Genomic DNA, 27,030 nt, shown 5'->3' with positions numbered 1-27,030 from the left:
TGAAAAATTGAAATATCTTAAATTTATTACTCGTATATACAATTTCAATCCAAATTTACATTCGCATTTTCATGGGTAGCAAAAGGCATGGATCAAACACAGGATTGAGATGTGTCACTTCAGCATATTTATAGGATATTCAAATCTTGGTATGTGTTCATTTAAATTTATTTAGAACAGGCCACTGACAAAAGGCTGGATTTTGTGCTGAAATGGTATAAACTGTGGGGAAAAGTCACTGCTACCATCCACTCCTTTCAATGCCAGCATCCATCATTTGTTTCAGTGAGATTCACAGCACAATGACTGAAAAATTAACAGATTCACTATAACCTCTGAGAGCTGTTAGTTTAAAGCTCTATCTATGGCTGTGCAGTCAGTTTAAGGCATCTGTGCTAGACATCACTTGGTAACATTTTTACAAATTAACTGAAGTAATTCTGCAGTTAACTAACCAAAAGCTGGAATTCCTCTCACCTACCCCGGAAGAGAAGTTATTCACTTGGTTCTTCTTGAGTCTTTAAAAACAAAGTAGTGAAGTTAGTAAGACATGACAGGTTATAAACATCCCCCTCTTTCAGCTACAAAAATGGATTTTTACTTGAGTAATTTACATTCAGTGAAATTGTCTTTAGACCTGTTTGAAATCATTTAGGCTTAGCGAGCACAATTTAAGCAGAACTTCATTCAGATATTGCAAAACAAAGCAAATTAAACTTAAAATTTACAAGGAATACTTTGTTTTCTTCCAAACTAATTATTACTTGAAGTATGGAGAAAAAAAAATCTAAATTATGCCTTTCTTGCTAGACTTCATAATCATAAGAGAATTCCAATGAAGACACCTCTCAAGCCCAGAGTATGAACAGTTGGCTATTTTAACAATCTGCACAAACTGTAGATACTGAATGTTAATTTAAGACACTATGAAATTAAAAGCTCAATTTTCCCCTGTAGTTTTCTGTTGCTTGAGTTATTAAAGAACCAGCACTGAAGGAAATACCTGCAAAACTATCCCAGTTATGTCCACTCAAACTCCATACTTAATAAAATACTAACTATGGAGACCCTGAAAAAAAATAGAAACTCTATCTTTAAATAGAATCCAGAAATGCATTTCATATACACTTGCATGTTCTCAAATGTGCTTTTGCAGAAAAACATATTTTTTGATAGTTAGCCTTGAAAGCAAACCTGTCACATAGATCCTTCCTTTCCATTTAATATTCTACATATAATGTAATCTTTTTTGCTTTGGTAAAATACAAATAACAGGGAAATATGGGTAAGGAAAGCACAGTAAATAACATGGGTATACATCATACCTTTTTTTAAGAAATCTGAGCTGAAATGTAAGGCATCCCTCGAAGTATTTTTTGCATATGCAAGGAATGCAGTTCTTTGTAAACAAAAGCTTGAGGAAAGCAATACTGAAGCCAAAGAATCTTCCCTAGCATCCTTCCAATGATCCCATAACCAAGAGCAACTCTCCTAGGGCAAGTGTTTTGGAACTATATCCCGTGAAAAAGAGCATCCCATCCTTTGTCTTCCCTTACATTTTTAATCACGTAGTAGAGACTGCCTCGCCTTGAAGATCTCCAGATTAGGGGAGTGATGCCAAAGTTGATTCTCAAGGGCACAAGCTCATCCAAAGTCTATTTTTCTGGTACATCACTTTCTATAGATTTTGTGACTTGCACAGTATTCCCAGAGGAAACGCTTCCCAGCGCCCGGGACTGACAGGCAGCAGTGGGTTTGGTGGTGGGAAGGGTTTTAGAAGAGTTGGGCTGATGTCTGCGGTGTCCTGAATCCTCACCTGATCTCCTCCTGCCGCATTCTTCACCAATAGGAGGCTGAAAAGAAACATGGGCAGCCTGTTATGTGTTTGGCCATAAAGCCAGGTATTTTTTGCCTCTCCATAGACATGTGGGACTGAAAGGATTAGGCTCTTCGAATTTATCAGGCTGCCATTTCATGAAATCAAGCACTGCTCTCAGATTACCTAGCAGTGAAAATATTAGTATACCAAATATTATTTAAAATAGGCATTGAAACTTACATCCACCCTGAAGTCCTCCAGTCTCTTAAATTTACTCAGGTATTCTTGCAGTTTGGGGTCAACAGCTGGAGTCTTGTGCTGAGAGTATTTTAGGTAAGCCCAAAATTTTTCCAGTCCATACAGCTGACCTAGTAACAGAAAAAGATAATTTTACAGCTTTACAAAGGTCAAATTTAATTATAAACTTAATTATTCACTGGTAACTATATTTTTAAGAGAACTGAAGATAAAAAGAATATGAATAAAAGCTGTTCTTGGTTAGTTAACAAGTCAGCGCCGAGGAACTGGGATTATCTTCAACAAAGGTTACCACAGTGTGAGCAGTGACAGGCCTGTGATAATTACCAGCTTCATAGTCCCTCTTTGTTTCTTGTTGGAAATCCTCGAATATCTCTTTCCTGAATTTCTTTTCCAGGCCATAGCTGTAAAATCTGAACAAGCATTCCAAGCCGTACCTGGAACAGAACAGAGAGCTACAACAATCCACCTTGTCTCTTTGGCTCAGAGAAGTAGAGGTGGGACAACTGGGTGGAAGGAAGGGAATTATATCCAAGAACTAAAGGGCAGTGACAATTTCCTTTGTGGTCATTTTTCTGGTATTTTTGTAAAGCAAGAACCAGTTTGAACACGTAAAAATGAGGTTTAAGAATGTCTTCACCTACAGAAGGAAGAATCTGAGGAGTGTTAGTACAGAACTGTCACGGTCAACAAGTTACAGGATTTTGTAGAATTCAGAACTGATTACAGGACAGGAAATGCTGCACAGTAGCTATTCATCTGCAAAGCACAACTATACACTGATTTTTGCTATTAAAATAACTTATACACACTGCTATTTGAAAGATTTACAAAAAGTCAGAGGCAGTACTAAAAATGTTCACTGCAGATGTATGTAAACTTCACAGTCATTGAAAGGAATGGTAAGGCCTCAGGAAAAAATACCTGTAGTGTTCTTTTGCATCCTCTAGAGCAAGCTGTTTGAATTCTTCATACATTTTCTTGTTGAAGTGATCTCTCAGAAAAAAGGACCAGAAACGAAAAAGTGTGTTCATTTCTTGGGACTGGCCAATTCCCAACCGTTTCCTCTCTGGAAGAAAAAAGAAAGGCAAGAACAAAACCACTATTTTAATTTTTCACCAGAATATTTTAAAGTGCCTTGTCTTTAGTAAAAAAACACACCAGATTTTCTGGTGACTTCAGATTTGAGGGTGATTTTTTTGTCAGGAAATGTAAAGTTAAATGGAAAACAGCATTCCTAAAACAGAGGCACCAAATAAATTTTCCTTGCCTTTCCCAAGAAAAATTAAGGATGAGGAACAATGGGAAGAAAACTGGTATCAGACAACACCTGGAAGCTTCTAAAAATTTTAGGAAGTGCATGGAGCAGCTTACCTGTTAAACACCTCCGCCGGTATTTGTGGTACACCTGCTGAGTAAAGCCATTTTCCTTTAACAGTTCGTGAGATGGGTGCTGGAATTTGGGAAGAGAATTTGGAGTACAGCCATAACCTGCCAGTGGAGCTCCTTCTAAAGGTGAGGCATTGGAACTGCTGGAGAAACAAACCAACATATTTGTGCCCTGTTAATAGAGCTTTCCTGCAGAATCAGTTCTCACCCACCCTGACCCACGCAAGAGCTGAAGTATGGTCACCTGGGGACTGCTGCAGTGCACCTGGCTTTGGGTGCACCTCAAGAAAATCAGATTTTGTGCCAGCATGTCAAAAATAAAACTTTGGACAATAATTAAACATTACTGTCCTGCTTGATTTTAAATGACCACTGAAGTGAACATCAGTGCCTCAAGTAACATTACTGCTGCTGTATCACGGATCAAACAACACTGTGAACACAAATCAGTCTAGTTTGTTTCCAAACAGCTCTGCATTCCATATTTTTGTCTTTCTTGATCATTCTTTTCTTGCTTCCATTGTATTTATAAATTGCCTTTTAAAGCCTGCTTCTCCATTAGTAGTGAGAACTACCTGCACATAAATTTTGAATAACAGCAACAGCATTTACCTCACAGAGGAAGTTCTTGGCCTGTGGTCTCTGGAATCCATCACCCAACCAACATGGCATTCCAAGGGAGGATTTGTACTGTGGCGAGTTTTTCTTTTTCTTGGAGCCTAAGAAAGTAAATCAAGGATTTATTTCCCTAATTTGACTTCACTCATTCTCTCCCTTTTAAAACAGAGCTCTAATAGTTTTCCATTCTGTTATCTAACAAGTTATAAAGTCACAAGACCAGTTTCATAACCTGAAGATTAGTCTTATGTAACTAATCAAATGTCTTAAGCACTATGCTTCTTTCAGTAAGGACTTTCAAGGAAGAAGACTCAAAAAGCATTTAATAGAAATAAAAAGTGAACATGGTAAATATTTTGGAGTTAAGCAATAGGAGTAGAAGCATTTAACTTTTTGCCTTTTAATTCTTGTTAAACTGTATGCACAAACATGAGTTTTATAGGCTTTTGCTGGTTTGGTTTTATTTTAAAATATGTTTTTTCCATTTACCTTTACATCAAAGGATCGTGCTTCTTTAACAACAGGATAGAACCTGGGTGTTTTGTTGGGATCCTGGAGCCTTGGGGTGCGAGGTGTTCGTGGGATGAAGCCAGGGTGGAAACGGGGGGAATCTGGGACTGCTGTTGGCAGAGATCGAGCCATTCCTGCCGTGGGAAGTACTTCAGCACTTAGGAAATTACAGGCCAGCTCCTCTGCTAAATATGGAGGCAGAAAGGAGAAAGTGAGGTGGCTTTACTGAGCTACTTTACAGATGCTATTAGCATGTAACCCAGTAAATGTTAATAGTACCATTGTGTCAGAAATACCACCAGAGATAAGATTTGGATGGTGTGACTGCTCAGTAATGGTATGGTACAAGCAGTAAATTCTTCTAATCTCATTTCCTTCCATCCCTGAATCCCATTAAAAAATGCTGGTTTCTATAAAATGTTTCACAGCTTCAGTTTAACTTTACACATTGTAAATTCCAAGTCAAACAAAGAGCACCTGGTACTGGTGGAGAGTGACAACAAAGCAGAACAAGTGCCAGCTTCTTGTCATTCAACTGAAACCACGCTACCCATGAACAGTTGGCAATTTGAAAAATTAGCAAAGAAAAAGCCCCCTCAGACTGCTGACTGAACCAAAATTAAAATACTGCACAGGCAGAGAGTCAAAACACCTGCAGAGTTGTTCTTTATTACAGAGATTCTAAAAAACAAATGCTTTCATACTTACCTTTCTGTAACCCTGGAGGTCTTGGAGGAACTTCTTGGGTTGGATCAGCAGTTTCTGGTGCAGGACTAACAAATTCGTCCTTATTAATGAGGTTCAGCTTCTTAAAGTTCTCAATCTCTTGCTGAATTAGAGAAAGCAAATTGTAAATGCAAAGCAGGGCAATAGATACCATCCTGAGAGACAGATGCATTTCATGAAGAGGAAATAAGCTAGAACTAGCACACAAGTACCCACACACCTGTCTCAGGTGGGACATGCACATGCTGGGTGTGAAAAATCTCATCAAATCATTGTCAAGTCCGTACCAACAACAAAAAAGGAAATATTCTCCCTTGCAGTTTGCTACTTCTCACTGGCCTCTTCATGTTTGCTGGTTTTCTTGGTCCATTCTAATCTGTATTCTAAATTCTACCTTTATTTCTTGCTCTTATTCTCAAAAACATTTCCACCTTTCTCATCTTGCTTTTGTGCAGACATGCTCCATCTGTCCATGCAGCTACTTCCCCCTCTTTCTGCACAGATAAAGCCCCTTTCCCTCACCACTCAGTGTTTAGGTAACTTCATTCTAACTACTGTTCTAACAAACTACAAGGCCAACAGAACCTTAATATAAAATGACTTTAAAATTACTTCCCTCTCATCATCTCATCTCTGACGTGTACCCCCTTCCCCTCTGGGTAAGGATTTGCAGTTGTTACGAAACAAACTACTCACAGAACAAGAAAACATTGGAAAACCTGAGCATTCTCCAAAATGTTACAATAAAATATTCATTCGGTGTTTTTGGTCAAGTCTGTTTTTTGCAAGTCTGGCAAAACTTGGGCTTGCTTTCAACTGTAAAGACTATTCAGCAGACCTGCAAATTACTGTCACTTTCCTGTAGCATTTTACAACTACATAACAGAGGACTGAAGTTAATTTGGAAACTGTTTGGACAGGCATGTTCTTCTAGGCAAAAATTAAAGAGAATTACCTTCATCATGGCATCATTTTCACTCTGATCCATCCACAAATCCTGTTCATAGTAGTACAAGCCATCATTAATGACTTTAGCAAGTTCTGATGTAATTTTTGCACGGCACACACGGTTGCCAGCGCGGTCTCCACAAGGATGTTTTTTCACAAATGGTGGTGTCTGTGTTACAATTAAAATCTTGTTTACATCCTGATCATCAATTTCATAATCAGAATCACTATCTGACCAATCAGTAAATTTATTTTTCCGACACTGATTTTGTTCCATCTCTTCATCAAACAAAAATTCAAGTTCTTCCTGTTCTTGTTCCTCCTGAGGTGGGAATGGCTGGTGTTGATCTGGTGTTTGATCAGGCACAGGAGCAGTCTCCTAAGTTGGAAAAGGTTTTATATTTGAATTGGATAATGATTTTCCAGACTTTATTGCATTCTCAAGCATCACATATGTTAAGATGTTTAAACCTTGGTTTGCCTTAGTGTGACCTCAAAGGTGGTTTTGCATTTGTTTATTTAAACATAACATAAAGGTTTTTGATTTTACCTTTAGCTTGACAGTGGATGCACGATGCCTCTTCTTCACTTCTATCCAAGGTTCAGAGTCCAAATCAGGCAAACTTGTAGACAGTCCTTTAGACATCGTCTGAAAATTACTTGATTCAGCGTTTTCCTTTGGACTCAGCGGGCTCCCCACTCTTGGAGAACTTGGTGCAGACTCTAGCAGTAGAAAACAGTAGTTCAGTTCCTGTTGTGGATTGCTTTGGTTCTATTTTGTTTGTTTTTCAATTGTTTCACTGGTCTTTTAACCACAGCTACCATTTTTCTCCCTCTCTGGATAAACATAACACTGATCAAAGAATTACTCATTTTTAAGATACAGCTTTTCACAGTTCACTCAGCATTTCAGAACAAAATCAGTTCTAAGAATTTATTTCCATGGAAAGTTTATTCATAGCCTGTGAGACATTACGTGTTGTTGAGGAGAAAAAAAAGAGCAGCATCATTAGGATCTTGTTTTCTCCGTGTCATTCTCTAGCTCTGTGGATGGGTGCCTAACTCCACCTTCATTCTTCCCATTTAATTTCAGCCAACATTTTAGGAAAAGATTCCCTTGCCAAGGATTGTCAGCAAACAAATGCATCTCCCTATTAGAAATGTGAATGAGTTTCCCATCCAAAACAAGGATGCCCCAAATTAAGAGTGAACTTCCAGCTGCCACAAAAATAAAGCAGATTTTAGGACTAGTTTAAGACTTCTATTACCAATTCCACAGGACTGTAGCCCACCATTCTATATTCTGGAGAATGGTCACAGCCATAACACACAAGAGACATTTTTATCTACTTCACATCAGCCATGTGACTTGGCAAGTGCAAGGCTGGCAGGCAGAGAAGCTGAATAAACCATTACCAAAAGTACAACTTCTATTATGAAATCAGTATCATGAGGCAAATTTCCTAAGCTAGACAGACAGCCCTAAACTTATGTTTCTGTAAAATAAATCCTTTACCAGTATGAGAGCCAAAAGTTTGGCCTGGTATGAATTCTGGACAATTGATGAGCTGAGAAAAGTCAGTTGGAGGCAGGTTGCATGGAGGAGGACCTGGTATTGGCCACTTTTCTGGATCAACCCTTTTTCTTAGTTTCTGATCCACAGTTTCAACTTCTGTACTGTCCTTTAGGGCCTGTGTGACAAGCATATTGTAACATTAAAAACTATCGAAAAAGGAAAAAAAAAAAAAACCGAACACCAACTTGGCCACTTATAGCCTCTTTATAGAATCCTTATTATTGCAAACAGAAATTTTTCTTAGCTCCATAGCTCTGAAGCTATGAAAGCACAGAATTAGCCAAGCAACTTTTCCAATACATCCTTCTGAATGATTTTACCTCCAAAATGAGTGCAGCATTTGTAGTCAGAGCTTGCATCCGACGGAAACTGGCGATCAGTGACACAGGCAAAAATCCTTGTTGGTCCATCTTCCTCCTCAGGAAGAAATCTCTCTCCAGATTTTCTGTGCTGAAATAATACTCACTGCAGAACAAAACACATAAAGCTGAGCTTCTTCTATGGTTAAAGAAAATCCTAAGGCAGCAGCCTAGATTCCTTTAAAAAAACCAGAGTATTTTGACATCAACAAAGTCATTCTTCAGCAGAAGACCCAGAGAGCAGCAAGCATGCTCGACAGGTTAAGACAGATTCATGACTCGGTACAGCACAGAGGGGTAAAAATCAAAGCCTTGTGACATTTGCACAACCAAAAACTATGCTCCAGTTTTCCTTCACCCACCCCCTCCCTCATTACTTACACGGACAGAAGGGAACAACATTGTCTTGGCCTCCATAGAGATGAAGGACAAGCACTGCTCACAGTCAGAGCATAACTTATGTCCCACACAGCAGTACCAGTTCATCCTGAACTGCATCTTTTATTGTCTTAGTTTCCAGTGCATTGGAAGGCTTAAGTATCCTATCTGAGTGCTGAGGCACAGATAGATACCCTGAACCAGCAAGCACACTTGTGGGAAGATGAGAAAACAAAACCAGTCGTTGTAATTGGAATGAAACTGTACCCAAAAGGCACAACAGTTCATGGAGGAAAAAAGCCTTAAAGAATGGATGATGTTGAAGGACAAGGACATTTCAGGAATCTGGTAATACCACAGAGACAGGGGACAAACAGCAGAAGGACAAATTTTCAACAATGAAGCCGCTCTAGGAAATATTCCGGGCGTCAAGATGTTTTATACTTAGTGAAGACAAAAAGTGAGGAATTCAAATCATGATCTCTCACACAGAGCAAGGGAATGAGAAAAGGTCCTATGGAAAAGAATGGAAAACCCCCTCAATTTACATGACAACTGAAATCTAGGCCTTTCATAGAGCTTACACATCATAGCATGACTTTGCACAGTACATCCAAGGAATACTAACTCCTCAATACATTCAGAAAAACACAGGGAGGGAAAGACTTAACGGAAAGCAGTTCAAATTGTATGACAAAAATAAAGGTAGCACACAAAAGAAAATGAGACGGTATTAAAATGCTGAAGAAAAAAAGCTGCACATGCAAATGTAAATAAAGATCATTCAACTTTCAAAAAGAATAAAACAAGTCTCTCCACTGAAGCTGGGATCAAGGCCAAAGTCTCCAGGAGCAGGGCACTCTGATGCCATCACTGACCCAAGCAGCACCTTGATATCATTTCTTTCTCTAATTTTTTGTAGCTGAAGAAATTTGAAGGAAAAGCTGGCTCTATGAAACACACAGATCACACACAGAATAATCTGAGCTGGAAGGACCCACAAGGATCCTTGAGTCCAACTCCCAAGTGAATGGCCCATGCAGGGATGGACCCTGAGACCTTGGCAGTATCAGCACCGTGCTCTGACCAACACTCAGCTCCAAGACAGAATGAATTTAAAATCTCAATGCTGGACAAGACAGGACAAATGGAAACACTGCTATTAAATCAAAGCAAACAGAGAAGAGAGCAAGGCTTTTGGAGAATTGAGCTCTTACTCAGAGCTAAGTATGATCAGTGCAGCAACTGGGCACAAAGAGATAGTTTCTTTCAAGAATGTCTACTATTCTGAGCTGCTACGTTCCTTTTCCCCTCCCAGTCTAGAAGATAAGCAAGCACAAATGCCATAAACCAACATTTCACTAATGTTACCTTTACAATCATACAGTAAAGGTAAAATCCTGTAACGATTCACCTAGTTAAAAATTCCACAAGCAGAAATGGATAATGACTGAACTTGACTCAAACTGCCTCACTTGATGTCCATCACTCTAGAAAAAGGAATGTGAAAGACCATTAATGATAAATGAAGACAATGCACAAGTTTGCTCCAAGCAGAGGGATAAACCCAAACACACACACACCCTCCAGCTTTTCTCTTCTTCCTTTTCCTCAGAGTCCCTTTCCTTGTTCTTGAATTGATGTTTGAACTTTTTTTGTTTATTTTCTAAAAAAAGAGGACTTTTTAAATAGAGTTCTACTGCACAGTGCAGCAGAGGAGCTGCTAAGCACTGAAACTTTTCAGGCTGACAGCTTCAGCCTGTGGTTAAAAACACGAGATATTTTTGTATGCAATCCAAATATTACTCTCTTGTACATCGAGCTGGTTCTTGGGACAAGCATAAATTGCTTGATAGCAATGTGTTTTTTGCTGTAATTACACATCAACTCAGTTGGACAGTGTCTAATATTTTTCTGTATTAAACAAGTAAACTTTTCAAATTTATTCATCCACTAGGATTCAATCTCATTTCTTTAATATATCCTGATTTGTCTTGGACTTCAATAGGAACTGTGAGACATAACGATTTTTTGTACCTTTATTCTGTATCTACTTTCTTCTTTGGCATAGTCACTTTCATATTTTATAGGTAAATTATGAGAAGCATACAAAGCCACCCCAATTTAGAGGCTAATAATAGGTAACTGAAGAACAAAGTCTGTTTTCCATCATTACCAATGTGATAAAAGAAGGGAATAAATAAAAAACACTTTTTTTTTTTTTTTTGTCTAGGGAGAATAAAACTAGTGAAGTTCTGTTCTAAACCTGCTCAGGAATCTCCCTCTCATGGAAAGCAAACTCCATATCCAAAAGCCTTAGGAGTTCACACCAGGCAAGCAACCAATGGCCATGGTTATCCAGCCATGCCAAGTCTTCTACCAACACCTGCCAACCTCTTGGTGCCAAAAGGGAATACAAATATACCCAGAAGTCAGATGTGACCAGTGCTGTAACTGACATTTTTCTCAGCAGAGGGGACATCACCATGTCCTACCTTAGCAGGTCTGGATTCTACACTGCATGCCCAGAAATCTGGCCAACAGTGGAGTGGCTGTGATCCTCCCCCACTTGTCTGAGGACAGTGAAGGCCGAATATCCTGACATGGGGGTACATGTCCACTGTCAGGTCTCATAGGGGCCTGGCAGCAAGAGCAAAAAAAGACTGCAATAGAAGTTTTGAAGTTGATAGCCACATGTCAGATACTTTCTGCCCTTTAAAGAGGCTTTTCTCTTCCTTTTTGCGTCAACTGTAACAAAAGAAGCGAGAATAAAATAAGCAAGTTGCTGTACGGAACACGAGGGCAATCAAAAACCACCACAGAGGCATTGCAGAGAAATGCAAGTACAGAGGATGAAATATCTGCCAGTGGTGGAAACTGTCTCTTTAAAATGAACTAGTGCTTTCCAGGCCCTTTTAGACTTGTCTCCTGGTGATAATCAGTCTTCCAGATGGTTTCTCATTGCCTAATGGTATACACGAGAAAGTAAACATTTCAGATTATTGAAAAATCAAGTATCATTGCAAAACTACTCTCTCTCTCTCTCTCAGTTACATGTTTCAGGTGAAACACACTGAAAACATCAAACTAACGAGACTTCTCAAAGTGAAATTGAGAGCAAATAGGGGAAAACATCACCCAAGAAGAGCTTTACAGGCAAACAGACCAACAGTACTCAAAAGCACAAGCTCAGAGACATCCATATCTCAATTACATGACAACATAAAGAGGGCTGTGTACCATAAATAAAGCAGTTATACGAGTTAGAGCCAGACTACAGCACAAGATGTAGGAACAGCTTCCTTAAAACTCCTCCCCAGTATTCAAGTTTTTCCACCCCATCAGTGAATAAATTCGAGCTGACACTAGTAATGGTCAAAGTTAACTCAAAAAGTTAAGCTGAAATGTTTTAATCTCCGACTTGACATGGATAATAAGGATTCAACACTGTTTGAAATGAGTTATTTTACCTTAACTAGACATCTGAAAATATTTATACATTAAGCAATCTACTTACATTTGGTGTTTTATATATTCCTTGAGAAGTGCTTCATCCACAGAATACATCTGCACTCCTGTTCCGTCACCATAGTAATAAATCACACCAGGGTTAAGCTCAGGCTGAAACACTTGGTCAATTCCTTCACCATACAGCTCTTGATAACCAACTGAATAGTCAAAGTTCACTTCAACATAAAAGAGAACATAAAATAACAACATCAGAAAATGAAAACAGCAACATTATAACCATAGTCTTGAAACTTTTTTGCCAAGTATCTGTTGGATTAGCATACTGCTGGGGTTTCCTCTGCCTCGTCCTCTTCCTCTGCTTCTGCCCCTTCCTCTGCCTCTGGAGAAGCCCCGGACGCTGCTGCCCTCGCTCCTGACGCTGCACACCTCATCGTGCTCGTCTCTCTTGTCTCTATCGCGGCGCCAATCTTCAAGAGAAAAAAAAAAAGCCACCACAAAGTACCACAACACCACCACTGCAATCACATTGAAACATCCTGGTGCCTCTGAATCCATGCCATCTGTGGCATGGTCCCTCATGCCAGCAGAGTTCTCAGCCTGAGCCCAGGCAATCCACAGCCTCAGCCAGGCTGAGGGGTCAGAGCTGAAGCTGCAGGAGAGGAGCAGGAAAAGTGTCAGCAGCAAGGAGGTAATGGATGGACTGGCAGTCAATCCCAAATGCTTCTGAAGCAGCTGGACACCCTGGTGCCAGCTCAGAGGTCACAGCACCCATGATCAGCTCAGGGAGGGAGGAATGATCACAACAGCTCAGTCGCCTCCTGTGGACAACTCCCACCACCACTGGAATGAGATGGAAATCACAGAATTGCAGAATGGCTTGGGTTGGAAGGACTCTTAAAGACCATCTGGTTCCAACCACCCCTGCCATGGGCAGGGACACCTCCCACTAGACCAGGCTGCTCAGAGCTTCATCCAGCCTACCCCTGAACACTTCCAGGGATGGGGCATCCACAGCTTTTCTGGGTAACCCTACTGGATCAAACTGAGAGCTACTAAATTTAACAAAGGTCTGACTAAAGATATGTACTAAAAATTGTATTAAAAATCTTGGTTTAGCAATGATTCTTAGTGAACTCTACACATGTATGCTCATACACTCAAGTCTGGTCAAGTAAGGCTCTGAATTCAGAGAGAATATAATCTGTATGTGTGTGGTTCTCAGTCATTTGACCATCCTAAGAAAAAACTGCTGAAGGAAGTGATAACTGGTAAAAATCCTCTCCACACCCCTATCCATCCTTCAGGCATCCAAATCAAACTCTTACATCCACGTTCCTAAAATGGAGTCATAAATTCCTTGTCAGTAGCATCCAGTACTTATTATAATGAGCAAACATTCAAACTGGGAATGTATACTGCAATTTTAAAACTTAAACCAACAAACTTTCACTCAGCCTAAGATTTCTGCCACCTCATCAGCTGTGTTCGAGCACCTGAGGACCAGAAGCAGCACCAGTTGTGGTTTTAGTACAGCTTTTTGCATGGCTGTGCTGAGAAATAGGTCAGGGAGATGAGGGAATCAGTCCAGCTCAAAGGAAAAAACAACATCAGCAGAACTGCCAAAGCAGAGTTCAAAGTGTAGCTCCACAAGCAGCTGCTCTGGTAGCAGCAAGCTGTGGGAATAGCAGCAGAGCAGGACTGAGCAGACACCTTCTGAGGCTTTTTCCAAACTTTCTGCATTGTAAAATTGTGGGATGAGATGGTGTGTAGGGTGCCATGAAGAGGAATATAATGTAACAGTTATATTCCTGCCTGTCACTGGCAAATATAAACACCAGGTTGTACCTACTAAGTTGCGACACAAAGCTCATGTGACATTACACTTCATTTGCTACCAACAGCAAGACCCAGAGAGTGAGAACTACTTACTTCTTGCCTCATTCCTTCTGTTGTTATGAGGTATTAACTTGTTTGTTTCCAGCACAAATCTGGAGCTCGTTCGATAGCCTGCTCTGTCTTGACTGTCTGACCGCACATCATCCAAGTGAAGCGGCACCCATTTCTGCTTGTTACCTTGAAAAGTTAATATATTACTCTTTATTATACTAATACTTGAGGTTTCAGCTCCTGAAAAGACTCCATAGAATTTTCCTTGTAAAACTAGCAACAGTTAATTTCAAATTTTAAAAAGTGGGAGAAGCTTAACATTGAAATTTTAAGATATTACAAATGACTAAATAATAAATGCAGTAAACAAGGATTTCTGAAACTGAAACGTAACCTCAAAGCTTCAAATATAAGAAATAAAGGCAAACATTTTATTTAATGGCTTTTTAGAAGCTACATGACCAAGAATTTACAGCTATGTCAGTGTTAAATACAAACAGTAAATTCCTTGCTATATAATTTCACAAGTTGTATATGAAACTTTGAGATTAAAAAAACCATATAAAATTAACCACCACAATAAAGATTTCAGTCACAAATCATAAAAATTTTCCTGATAATTTAGCTGTGGTACTGTACTTTCACCTCAAAATATTCAAAGTTCATTCATACGCATCAAAAATTATTAGCAAAGCTTTACTTTGTTTTATTTGCAGGCTGGCCTAAAGTATCCACTAACAATTTATTTAACGAGAATATTGATTGATATTGTGGGGTCCATTCTTTTGTGGCTAAGAAACACAAGCAAGTAAATAAAATGTGTTCTCTGCACTGGGGGAGGGAAAGAAAAACATGTTTTACCTGTGGAATGCTTTGCTTTAGATTTCCACTTAGACTGAAAAAAATTAGAAGTGGTACAGGTTTTTTTAATATATCTATGTATATAGGAAGATTAATAAGTCTGAACAGCAAAGGTCTTTAGGATCTGGAAAAACACCAGCAGGGAAGCAAGACAAAAAAGCAGCTGATCTTGAAACTCTTTCTGCTTTTTCTCCAGCCTATTCCGATCTCCTGACCAAATGAGGTTTTGCTTCCCATTTTGAGTGTAACAGATTGGATCAAAAGGAAGCAAATAACCTGGTTTAGCTCTCAAATGATCACTTCAGTGTGCAAGCTAATAGTAGAGCATGAAAATGGAAGTGCTGGTGCATATGCAGTAACACACACACACGTATATATATAAAGTTAAACTAACACAATGCTACCTTTCAAGGGAAACAACATATCAGAGACAGAAATGGCTTTTACAGCTATGATAAAACCTTCCAGAAATCCTCAGAGCTCCGAGGACCATCAAGAGAGCATGAGCTGCTTTTTCCCCAGAAATTTGACTGAACAGAAGGCTCCAAACCCTGAGGGAGGCAGCCTGGCTGAGGCTTCCATGCAGACACCAATATATTCTGTATTCACCCAGCAAATGCACATCATGAGAAGTTTTATTGAGTCACTCAACTGGAATCGATGCAGCTGTATCAACAGTGACTTACTGCATCATACACAGTGCCTAAACTCACCTTTTTTCCTTTGGTTATTAGTTTGAGCTTCATCTTCACTAGTGTTATCTGCTGGACCATCTGGCTTTGCCTCTGGATTGTCCTTGATTCCATTATTGCTTTTTTGATCAGATTTCTCCTCCTTTTCTCTTCTATTTGTTGGCTTTTTACTATGACTTCCAGTCTTACACTGTAAGAGACACAGGTAATTATTTCTGGCAGTACAGCTGCTGATAGCAGGACGTGCACATTTCCTTCAGCTATTAAAACTCCTTTTTTATTACCTGTTCTCAGCCTCTTCAGCAGGGTGAACTTTAAGAATTGTCTTGTTTTGTAAAATCCCTTTATAAATAGTTTTATTTTCTGCTAACATGGCAAGAGCATAAAATGAATGTTTAGATTAAGAAAGTTTTTGGTTTTTACAGAAGCATGCACAACAATCATGACTTCAGACGTGAAAGTATATTTTATAGGGAAAAAAGAAAGACATATTCTCACTAGGATCTACTGTTCAGAGTTATTATCTTTAAAAAGCTGGGCTCACAGAACACTGGGAGAGAGGGAGGGGACTCTGCCCCTCTGTCTCACTCTGGTGAGACCCCACCTGCAGCGCTGCCTCCAGTTCTGGGGTCCCCAGCATGAAAATATGGACCTGCTGGAGAGTGCCCAGGGGAGGCCAAGGATGATGAGAGAGCTGAAGCTCCTCTCCCGTGAAGACAAGCTGAGAGCTGGGATTGTTCAGCCTGGAGAAAAGAAGGCTTCAGGGAAACCTTTCCATGGCCTTTAATGCTTAAAGGGGGATTACAAAATGGGAACAGACTTTTTAGCAGGGCCTGGGCAATAGGACAAGGGGTATAGGAAGATATAGGAAGAAATTTTTCACGATGAGAGTGGTGAAACAGTGGCACAGGCTGCCCAGAGAGGTGGCTGGATGTCCCTGGGACATCCTGGGAAACATTCAAGGCAATGTTGGATGAAGCTCACTTGATCAAGTGGAAGATGTCCCTTCCACTTGGGTTGGGGGGGCTGGACTAAAGACCTTTAAAGGTCCCTTCCAACCCAAATCATACTATGATCAGATATAATTTTTACCTGCAACATGAGAAGTTTTGCAGACATTTCTGCTAAAGAGAAAGAATTGTCCTATGTTGTGGAGACAGCTTTGAACCTCCTGGAATACATACAGTAGATACTGCAGTACTGTGCTATAATTACTTTGAACATAAAGCCTTCCCCTAGATAAATAAACCAACTTTAAGTACAAACTGAATGTTATTTTGTTTTACAGACACTCCATGAATTTGGACCCTTTCAGCTATAAAATGCATGTTGTTGAACACAGATATTGTGGTTTTCCTGACCAAGAACACAGTAAAAGCACCACAGGGATGCTGCTGCAGAGCTACAACACTGTGAAATGGAACCTCACCATTTGCAATAATCTGTGCTCTCTTCTCATTTTAAATAGCATCAGAGAGGTCTAAAATACATTATGCACTTATCACTTGAGATAAAGAGAAAGGAGGATAATTTGACAGAATAGATGTTAGCTTAAAACCCAGAAGGGGAAAAATAAATCAGAGGACTAAAATAACTAAGAATAACTAAATTGTGTTCAGACAATGGGCACTAAGCACTCTGAGCCACAAGAGAGGGCGGCATGTTCACAACTCCAAAGGCCTTTTCATCTGTGCATGAACAGATGAAAACAGCAGAAAAGGTAAATTAAACTTTTAAAACAGTGGAGTTAAAAATAAGGCACTATTTAATGCACGTGTCAATGGCACACCATTAACAAATTCCAGTACCAGTGCAGACAGTTAAGCACACACCAATAACCTGAATTATTGACAAAACTTCTACTGAAACCCTACAATACCCAAAGCACATTCTGGGGGGAAAAATATGAAACAGATAAGCCAATATGGTTTAAAAAAAAATAATAATCCTGAGGATTACAAAGGACACTTACTTCATTGTTTGCTATTTCACTCGGGGTCGGCCAGCTTGCGATATCGCCCAAATCATCGGCCTGCAAAGGTGACAAACAGTTTATATTCCTTTCTTGACACAGCCCTTTTTGACACAGGAAAGATGTCAGTCATGGCTCAGAGAGCCAGACTACCCCCTGGAGCAGAGCTGTCAAAAGTAGCTATTAAAAAAAAAAAACAAAAAAAAAAAAAAAACAAACAAACAAAAAAACCCCAAGAAATACAACAGAAACCAACACACAACTTTTGGAAGAGTTTTGAGCTCACATCAGACAATTGTCAGATTAAATGTTTTCCTACACATATGTGATTAAAAGGTGTCTACTGCTCAAGGCTTTCAGTTTTTGGAAAACCCTGACAGCTATTAGCCAGCCTAAAAGGGGTGGCTGTACAAAATTTTAGGAACTTAATGTTTCAATAAAAGGATTCGGTGTCTCCTGTTGTCGTAATGGTAACTTTATGCACATAAAGGACACTCATCACATAAGATGCAAAGGGGATTCTCAAAACCAATCTAGCATCACTTGTGCTTCAGTGATGCTGATTCTTTGCATCCCCTTCACATTTTTATGCAATCCCACTGATGTTTTAAACAATAATGCCTTTCTTAATCCCTTGTACATACACCAATTCAGCAACTCATCTAATTTTAATTTCCCTTTTTTTTTTTTTTTTTCTTAATTTGTCTCTGTGTTCAAAATTGTCTATTATCAAGGCATAACATAACACTTCTGGCTGGAGCTCCAAAATACCTTCAATCTTTTTATTAGAGCAGTATCAGCTATTTATCACACAGGGAAAAATACAGACCTTGCTGCTTTTTCGTGTCCTGGGTTTTCCTGCTTTTATCACTTTAGTGGAATTTTGTAGTTCTGAAAAGGAAGAAAAACATTTTCATGTGAAGAATTAGGCTGCACTTTATATGAGTCAGGCAGGTGTGTGTTAACAACTCTGCCATGCACTATCATACTACATGAGTGTTTCTGAAGGTTTGATATAAATGAACTTTTTTTTAGTGAATAAAGTCACTAATAGTACATGACACTGAAAACTCACATTAATAATAAGGGCAAATCCTCTTGCAAACTAGGTGTCCAAGATGCTGCCTTACTCTGTATTTAAGCACTTTTTTCAACCAAGAAGGTCAAGGCTATGTCAAAATGCCAGTATTTTAACCTAACAAGTGGCAAAGAAAACCCTTGATACACATTTAATAAGTCCTCCTATTAAAAGCTATACTTATAAGGCAGAATTTATGAAATATATAATTATGCAAGCAAGGGGGGAAAAACATAAAAACAACTATATATTCCCAAATTCCTAGTAATTTTCTTTTGTAAGCAATTACTCAGATGCCAAATAGAGTTTAGCCACATAGCTCAAAATCAAGCCAAAGTAAAAAACAAACAAACAAATGAAAATATGCAAAGAGAAAAATACTACTTTGTTAAAGCCTAAACATTATAACAACGATCCCATCTGATCTCCTGAGCAAGAGGAAGCCATCTCTTAATTTCTTCTGTTAAGCCCTGGCTCTCCCAGTGCATGTCTTCCCACATAGATGGGAGTCACAAGCATTCCTTGAAACCTCCCATTGGGTGTTTTATTGCAAGACAAGCTTGAAACACTGAACGTGTCTGAAATCACAAGTGGATTATTTTATACAGGGGATAACATCACCTCCTCAGCCCTTATCTCTTTCACATCCAGTGACTAATCTCCCTTATCAGGGCTCCACACTGGGAACCCCACCCTTGTGCCCCAGTGACTCTGGAAAGCCTCTCTGTCTGCTTCCTGGAATACACAGCGAACGTTACAAGCACAAACTAATGCTTACTCCACATTCCAGCCTAAAGTTTAATGTCATTTATAGCCATACAAATGATGAATTTCATGTATATGCTTTACACAACTTGGACATCTCACCAGACACGAATCCAGTGAATCCTGACCACCATTTGCCAGCAGGTTTTTGCCTCTCCTACAGATCTGCTTTTTAAAACAAAGACAAAACACACATCTCAATTAACTTCAGACTGAGAGCTTTAAGAAATACACAGTGACCATGTAACCCTAATTTTCACTTGCCACTCAGTAGTAAACTAATTGCCCTTTTAAAAACAAGACAAACAACTGCAGGGGTGGAGCAGCAAACAAATTTGTAATTCTCTCCAAGACAACTGCCAATTAGCCATGCAGGTAAACTGAGTGGCCATAGCATGGCTGTAAACACACATCTCCGTCCAATTACCTGACTGAAGCCCTTTTTCCACCAGACAGCACTTTTACTTAAATTGCTGCTCAAGGACTGTTCTGCCAGAACTGCTGCTGTGTGTGTCAGCAGGGCGTAGCAAGGCACCCAGAAGTGCAAGGCCCATTGTTGCTGAACTGTCTTAGTCATGGGATATAATTTATTCCAGGTGGCAGGAAAGGCTATCTGAATGGAGCAGAATGAGACCCAACTTGTCTGAAGGAATCTCTCTTATCTGAATGGAGTAACCCAAGACTTGGAAGATGCATTTGCAAGCTAAACAAAAAGAAAATATTGGGCAATGCACCGCCTGGTGGATTATGCCCTTTTGGAATTCAAAGGATTTGAGATCTCATCTCACTCTGTGCTTCCCCACCTCCACAAAGTTCCTTGTCCTTCCAAAAGAGCCGTGCTCAAAACCAAATTTACAGCCAAATTTACCAACCGGTCCTTCCTGGCCAGCTTTCTGGGGCTTATCACGTGGGAGCTGGACTTCAGTGTGAGGCGTGAAAGGGACGATAAAGGGGAAGGAAAAACAAGGAGGGTGGGAGAGTAAAAGAACATAACATGAGATCACTGAAAGGTTTTACCCAGGGCACACCTGTTCTGTTGTCATGAACAGGTCTAGAGCCACAAAACACCTGAAAAAGCATCTGAACACAGGCAAAATGTGCTCAGATAAAAGCCCTTTGCTTAACATCACTCTGGGGTTTGGTTTTAACATCCCATAACAGCGTTGGGTACCCAGAAATGGCATCTTTAGTCCAAATAAACTATTTCACTCGTTAATTCCAACACAACTGCATTAAAAATGGTTTATACAGTGGTATGCTACAAGGAACCTGTTAATAAGTGGGGTGCTGTGTCAATGAAAGAATTCACTGGTCTTCAATGGTTTTACTTGCTGGGTTTCAGAGTTTTGAGGGTGTGAGAGAAATAAATAAATTATGAATTTAAACTGCCTCAAGGACGAGGCAGTTTAATTGCCAATAATCATCTTGCAATCACTGAATTCCATCCAGTTGAGATGGCATTCAGATGAAAACAGAAGTCAGCTTCCAAAGCCATTTTTATTATGGTTCTTCCAAGTTTCCTAACAGACCACATCCTAACAGGAGGTAGTTCCTGCAGAAAGACGAGGCTGTACAAGCATGCCATGTCAAGATAAATGGAACAACAGGTCTGAAAAATGAAAGATGAATTTTGGAACCACCAAAACTGCAGCCATCCTCTGGGACAACAGGAATAGAGAAGGAAAAGCAGACTGGATGGCTGAGGAGCAAAGTCTATACATAAGATCTCTCACCAAAATACCCCTGATCACAATCACAATAGGGTCACAAGACACAGGATCACAAGTAATAGGACTTCAGAAAGGATGGTTTGATGCTCTGCAAATAAATAGTCAGCAAATAATTTTTTTTTCTGATGGAAAGAGATGATGATATTGCCAATTTCTTCTAAAAGCAAAGTCTATTAATATAGGTGGAATGCATTCTAATTTTTGATACAAACACTGTTTATGCTGTGAGGCTTTCTAGACAATATTCAGGTTTTGTTTTTACTTGGACTGCACATGTGCTCCCTTTTGTGAAGGAACAGCACCACATAAATACCAGAAGTGCTTCAGGGAGCAGATAAAATCACCCAGCTCTTCAAAACTTAATTGGAGCCTGTGTGTTGAACTTGAACAATATTTTTCTTTCAATGCTCAGTTTGAAACTAGACAGTACATTCAATTTTTAAACAAGGTGAGCTATGCTTATATCTGTTGTTTTAACAGACGAATTATTGCAAATGTAATCAAAAATATCCCTTGGAGAATATAATTAATTAAAATCCAAAGCATGGATTAGAGCAGAACTTCTGCAAAACAATAAAAAAAACCCCAATTACTATGCTAACATTCTGCCCTACAGGAGTTCTAGAATTTTATAGCAAAAACTACATTAGATTGTCAATCTCCACAATATTTGAACAATTAACCAAGGCAGCAAGTCATGACACCTGCACCCTTCCACCTATTTATGTTCAAAACCCATCAAATTTTCAATACAGGAAGCAATAGGGGAAGAAAAAAATCCACAATACATGATTGATTCACCATGATGCTATTTATTTTCCTTAGATTTAATTTCTCAGTTCCTCTTTTTATTAGCTTCTTCATAGAAAACTGCAACCTGTGACTCAATTTCTGCTAAAGTTTTCATGGTTAAATGTAGTACATGCCATAGCACAGGGAGGTGGGTTTCAGTTTCATAATATGTCTCCAGTTTAGAAACAAAAACCCCAGACAAAAAACAGCCACACAAAATTACACATGCTGTTATGTACAACTAAAATACAGGCAAGCAGCTTTGTATGGATAACATTTTTAATCCCTTTAGGGTTGGAAAAATTATCAATGCTGAAATTTCTGATAATGCTTTGAATAATTTTTAGATGCTGCTATTAAAACACTCCATGAATTCAAAAGAACTAACGAGAACACCTGACTTAAATACACCCAAAAGATTTGATAATCAGATAATTTATGAATTTACTCATCTAAGGTTTGCTAATCCTAGCACCACAGGGTATCTTCACTAAACTGTACCTTTACAAACTGTTTTGCTATCAGGCTAAAGCAAAGTGATTTATACAATACGCTACAGTGAAATGGTTCTGCTACCAAAATATCAAACAGATAAAATGTACTCTGTGATGCCCAGAAATAAACACAATAAGCACAAAATAAAAGAATGAAGTGTGCACTTCTTTTAATTAACTACATCATTCAAGCACACACTAATAGGCAAACCCACTTCAACCACTTCAGCAGCACAAGTATTTTGCTGCACTGAATATCTTCATGAATTTCATGAACAACTTTTGAATAATCATCTAATAAGTCATTAGAGACTCATATCAGCTATACAAATCACATGAAGAATTGAGAACTTGTCATTCAGATTCCTTTTTTGCAACCTCACAAAAAGGGCAGTGCTGAAGGTTTCATCAGATGAAGAGGTGGGAGAACTTTTGAAATAAAATTATTTTAGCCACTCAATCCTGGGTGTTTTTTGTTTTTTTTTTTGTTTTTTTTTTTAGTGTGGAGGATGACAAACTCACAGTTTCAACCTAAAGAAGTGAGGACTTACTGCAATATATTGGCTTGGCACTACAAGGGGAGGGAGACATCTCAGAAGCACCTTTCATCGCTTGGCAGCCTCTGTTAAAGCTTACTCCATCCAACCACGAGCACCAGGATTAGAATCATGGAATCACCAAGGTTGGAAAAGACCTCCAAGTTCATTGAGTCCAACCTTTAACCAAACATCACCTTGTCAACTAAACCCTGGCACTGAGTGATTTCTTGAAACCCTCCAGGGACTGACACTCCACACCTCCCTGGGCAGTGTCTTTCAAAGCTTAACCACTGTCTCAGGGAAACAATTCTTCTCAACTAGAGAGAAGCCTATTAATTTCATGAGCCATTTTATACCTGATAAGAGTCTTTCTCCACAAGTTAAAAGCAGATGAGGATGTAAAAGTAGCTTCTGAAATTTCATTAAACTCTTGGTTAGAAACACTGAACTCTGGTAACAAACACACCACGAAAAGTTCAGGTATGTTTGCACTGGGTGTTTGGTTTACTGCAATGACTAAAACCCACTAAGGTATCTGAGACAAAAATATAATCAGTTCTACCTAAAACACATTTCAGCCAAAATTTCACATTTTCCTGGTAGTAACAGGTGACATTAACAGCTTCTTTCATAACAAGAGCCAGGTTTGCCTCTATCACAAACCAGTCCCATGATAAATTGAAAGTCCAAAGATGACAGGCTGGAGCCAATTTTCTCAGGTCTGTAACTATCACTGAACATACCATAGGTGCACGTCTCAGGAAACTTTTAACAAATTACGCCAAGATCAACAAGTCTAGCAGGATCCAGTCACTGCTTTGATGTGAGATCCTTTTACATTTTATTATCCTCTTTACGGATAGTTCTGCATTCCATCCCAGTAGTATTTCTGCTCATCCACTTATTATTTCACATGACTAATTTCCATACTACAACATTCATAAGGGCCTAGTGTGACAGATTTTGCTTTGCCAACGTGCAATTAGTTTCTTCCAAATACATCCCTTGTTGCGGGTGGAGGCACATGGCAATTTCTTCCTTCAAACAGCCAGGAAGGATCAGCTGCTTTGCCTTTTACAAGGGTAAGAACGGTGGCTTCCTCACGGTGCTTCTGGAGGTGGCCAAACCAAAACACACACCCTGGTGCATGTTCTTCCCCAGTGCCACTGCCAGCAACGCTGACTCCCTTATTTGCTCAGTTACACACCTGGCCACTGAAAATTGTGTTCTAGTACAACTCCTCAGCTTAACTATTAATTCTATAAATAGTAGGCACAACTTCTTGCAGGAGAAAAACAATATAAGGCTCTTCAAAATCATGAAATGAAGCAGACAATGCACACAGTGTATGAATGCACTGCTTGCTGCCCCCTCCTTCCTTCAACAGCTATTTGTGTGCTTTATCTTTGCTGGGAAAGCAAACTTTACAGAGGTGAAGCACTCAAGGTGCTAACACAACAAAAGCAGCTTTCCCACTGCTTCTGATGCAGCACTGTTACTATTGCTGCCACAGCAAGGCAAACGAGTGACAAGGCCGCTTTCATGCATGAAGCAGACCACAAGATTCTGCCCAGCCAGCTGGATTTTGGAAGCTGGGGACAAACAGGTACTTAGGAGAGCGTCAGTACACGTAAACAAAACAGTACAGATAATAAAGATGGGTATGTACATGTTACCAAAAGTTCTGCTCTTCAGCCAAGTAGAGATTTTGTGGTCTGGAATGTGGTCTCCTTTTGTATGACCTGTATACTTGAAACTGTAAATTATATATTTCTCTTTGTCAAGGAAGTACGTGTTTAATTCAAGGATAAAAGTGACTGTGAGATCACAAAAAAGGTTTGTCAGGTGCCCTCGGGAGCCAGTGCTGAGATTGAAATTCTCGGGAAGCACTGGTTGAAGTATTTATTTTGAGGTCAGCAGTTTACTTGCAGCCAAGAACAATACTCCAAGATGCTACAAACTTCTAGGAACTCTTTGCTAGCCTAAGCATAATGCCTGGCAATTTCAAGTTAGGTCCTTGACGACCAGCTTTGTAAAGCCATATGCCCGTTCAGTCAGCGTGCTGCCCATAAAGCAGCTTTATCTTCCATGTAGTGATTTAAGGCCAGGAAATTATCCCGTGGCTACTGTCCCTATGTAAACACACCAAATCCCAACAGCGAGCGAACTGTCTGCTTTGGCCAGTGCTAGAGCCTCCGCAAGCCCATTCTGGAAACCAAACCAAACTAACGGATCGTTCCCAGGGCCTCGCTACACAATTAGCCAAAAAAGAGCTGCGGCAAAGCGGCATTTCTAAAGGAGGCTAAACGAGACGAGTGGGCGAGCAGCCCTCCCTGCGACCGCCAGAGGCCGGCCGGAGGTCACCGCCGGGCCGGGGTGGCCGCTCGCAAGCCCCGGGACCTGCAGCCAGCCCGGCGCTGCTGTCCCCGGCCGCGTCCCCCGCCCCGAGCGCTGCCTCCCGTGCCCATGTATGTCAAACCCAGCGCGCCCGGCCCGGCTCCAGCCGCGCTGCGCCGCGCCGCGCACGGGCCCGGCTCCCCGGCCGCCGACAAGCACGCGCTTTTCCTTCCTAAAAACATCAAAAAAACCAAAACCAAATCCACCCCGCTGCCATCAAGACGCCGCGCACACGCTCCCGGCCCCGCACCTGGTTCCTGCGGTCCGAGCCGCCCGTCCGGCCCCGCGGGCGGGGAAGGGCTGTCCCGCCGGGCTCTGCGCCGCGTCCACGCGTTCTCCTTGGGCGCCGGGGCTTCCCTGCTCCGGCCGCCCTCCTCCGCCACCTCCTCCCCGCGGGGCGAGCCGGACTCGGGCTGCCGGGGCTCCTGGGCCGCCCCCCAGCCCCGCCGCTCCGACACCTGCGCCGCGGACATGCCCGGCCGTGCGCCCGCCGGAGGGGCCGCAGCCGGGGCGGCCGAGGCGAGGAGCCCGCGGCGGGGGAAGGGGAACCCGCCTCCTCTCCTCGCCGCCCCGCCCCGGAGCCGCTGCCAACGCCCCCCGGCCGGGCCGAGCGCCGCCGGCTCCCTGCTGCCCTGCGGCCGCTCGCTGCCGCCGGGGGCGACGCGCGGAGCGAGGGACAGGGACAGCGACCGCGACCCGCCGGGGCCGCCGCCGCCTGCGGAGGGACGGGCGGCGCTCCGGGCGCGCTGCCTCGGCAGCCCCGGCCCCGCCCGCGCGGGGGAGGGACCCGGGGCTCTCCCGTGCGCCGTGACCTCACGCGGCCGGGAGGCTTTCCAGGCCCTTTCGGACTCCGCAGGCCTCGCCCGCACCTGCACGGCGCGAGGAGGGTCGGGATAATGTGGGCAGGAGGATGAGCGCTTCTCGTTGGTGCGAAGGGGGGCTCCCCGGGGCACAGCCTCGAGAACAATCTCAACAGGCGCAGGAGAACGTGCTTGAGCTCCCAGCAGCGAGGGCATCCCGTATCATTTAAGCATTCCAACAGACAGGTACCTCTGCCATCACACCATCGCTCCTTTGCCTTTCTACTTTCTGCCAAAAGTCCCCCAGAAAATCATCTCACAGTAGCACATGCACTCGTTCCACACTGGTTATACCCATACTCCGGTCACAGGATGAGGAAAGCCACCACAGCAATCGCTCCTTTCCCTCTTTGCCAGCTCTTAGTGCTCCCACAATTCTCCTTGATTACACCTTAAGACACCTGCTCCTCTCCCATTTCTTTCATTCATTTCTCAGACGTGTTTTACTCCCTTTCTTACAAAACATCTTCCAAAAAATAACACTTTTCTCCCAAACAGGCTTCTATAAAGCTAGTCAAATGTTTTTGAGGTAGTGTCACAAATAAACAAATTTCCTGGGTTTTGCAGCACTAAAATATGTTCTGTTTGGGGTAATGCTGTTTTCTGCTCTAATGAGATCGCCTGGGGTTTTATCCCTTCATCACAAAAAAAAAAAAAAAATAATCCACCACAAATCAACCATAAAAAAAAAAAAAAAAAAAAAAAAAAAAATCCACCACAAATCAACTAAAACCTCAACCATTTCCCACCACAGCTGACTCTTCAGGCACTGAAACATTTTTAGGATTATTCTGGAACTGTGTGTCCAGTAGCAGATCACTCCAGGCCAGCTGGGACTTCAGGAATTCTACAGCTCAGGAACCTAAGCAGAGCAGGAAACTAATTAAAGGCTAATTACTTGGGGGGGGGGG

The 27,030-nt window shown here is 41.1% G+C and overlaps 1 protein-coding gene across 3 annotated transcripts; it reads right to left on the bottom strand.

Annotated features, from left to right (window-relative positions):
* Positions 1-26,441, bottom strand: LARP1B (La ribonucleoprotein 1B). Of its 3 annotated transcripts, none has more exons than XM_041482303.1 (19): positions 25,510-26,441; positions 18,294-18,355; positions 17,465-17,524; positions 15,514-15,682; positions 13,982-14,125; positions 12,376-12,519; positions 12,099-12,267; positions 8,165-8,309; positions 7,785-7,959; positions 6,819-6,991; positions 6,276-6,647; positions 5,303-5,423; positions 4,574-4,779; positions 4,079-4,185; positions 3,452-3,606; positions 3,002-3,146; positions 2,405-2,514; positions 2,060-2,187; positions 1-1,853 (listed from the first exon to the last, which is right to left on the bottom strand). In XM_041482303.1, exons 1-19 carry the CDS (start codon positions 26,273-26,275, stop codon positions 1,656-1,658), a joined length of 3,549 nt encoding a protein of 1,182 aa, XP_041338237.1. In that variant the 5' UTR covers positions 26,276-26,441; the 3' UTR covers positions 1-1,655. The 3 variants fall into 3 exon arrangements, with proteins under 3 accessions (XP_041338237.1, XP_041338236.1, XP_041338239.1); XM_041482302.1 differs by having other exon boundaries at positions 3,452-3,609; positions 25,510-25,998; XM_041482305.1 differs by lacking the exons at positions 12,099-12,267; positions 12,376-12,519; positions 13,982-14,125; ... (2 more) ...; positions 18,294-18,355; positions 25,510-26,441 and adding an exon at positions 11,077-11,214 and having other exon boundaries at positions 3,452-3,609.
* Positions 26,442-27,030: the final 589 nt, after the last annotated feature.

The sequence above is a fragment of the Pyrgilauda ruficollis genome, unplaced genomic scaffold (assembly GCF_017590135.1).
Source record: "Pyrgilauda ruficollis isolate IOZ18807 unplaced genomic scaffold, ASM1759013v1 scaffold58, whole genome shotgun sequence".
In the NCBI taxonomy this organism is placed as follows: Eukaryota; Metazoa; Chordata; class Aves; order Passeriformes; family Passeridae; genus Pyrgilauda; species Pyrgilauda ruficollis.
The sequence above is the reverse complement of the archived record's forward strand: the minus strand, read 5'-3'. Positions and strand labels throughout refer to the sequence as shown.

Coding starts and splice junctions, on each gene's coding strand:
- LARP1B (XM_041482303.1), bottom strand. CDS start 26,275: ATGCCCTCGCTGCTGGGAGCTCAAGCACGTTCTCCTGCGCCTGTTGAG. Junction 12,520..13,981: donor CAGAAGGAATGAGGCAAGAA/GTAAGTAGTTCT, acceptor TTTCTCTTGAAG/ATTGGCGCCGCGATAGAGAC. Junction 12,268..12,375: donor AGGCAGAGGAAACCCCAGCA/GTATGCTAATCC, acceptor TTTATGTTGAAG/TGAACTTTGACTATTCAGTT.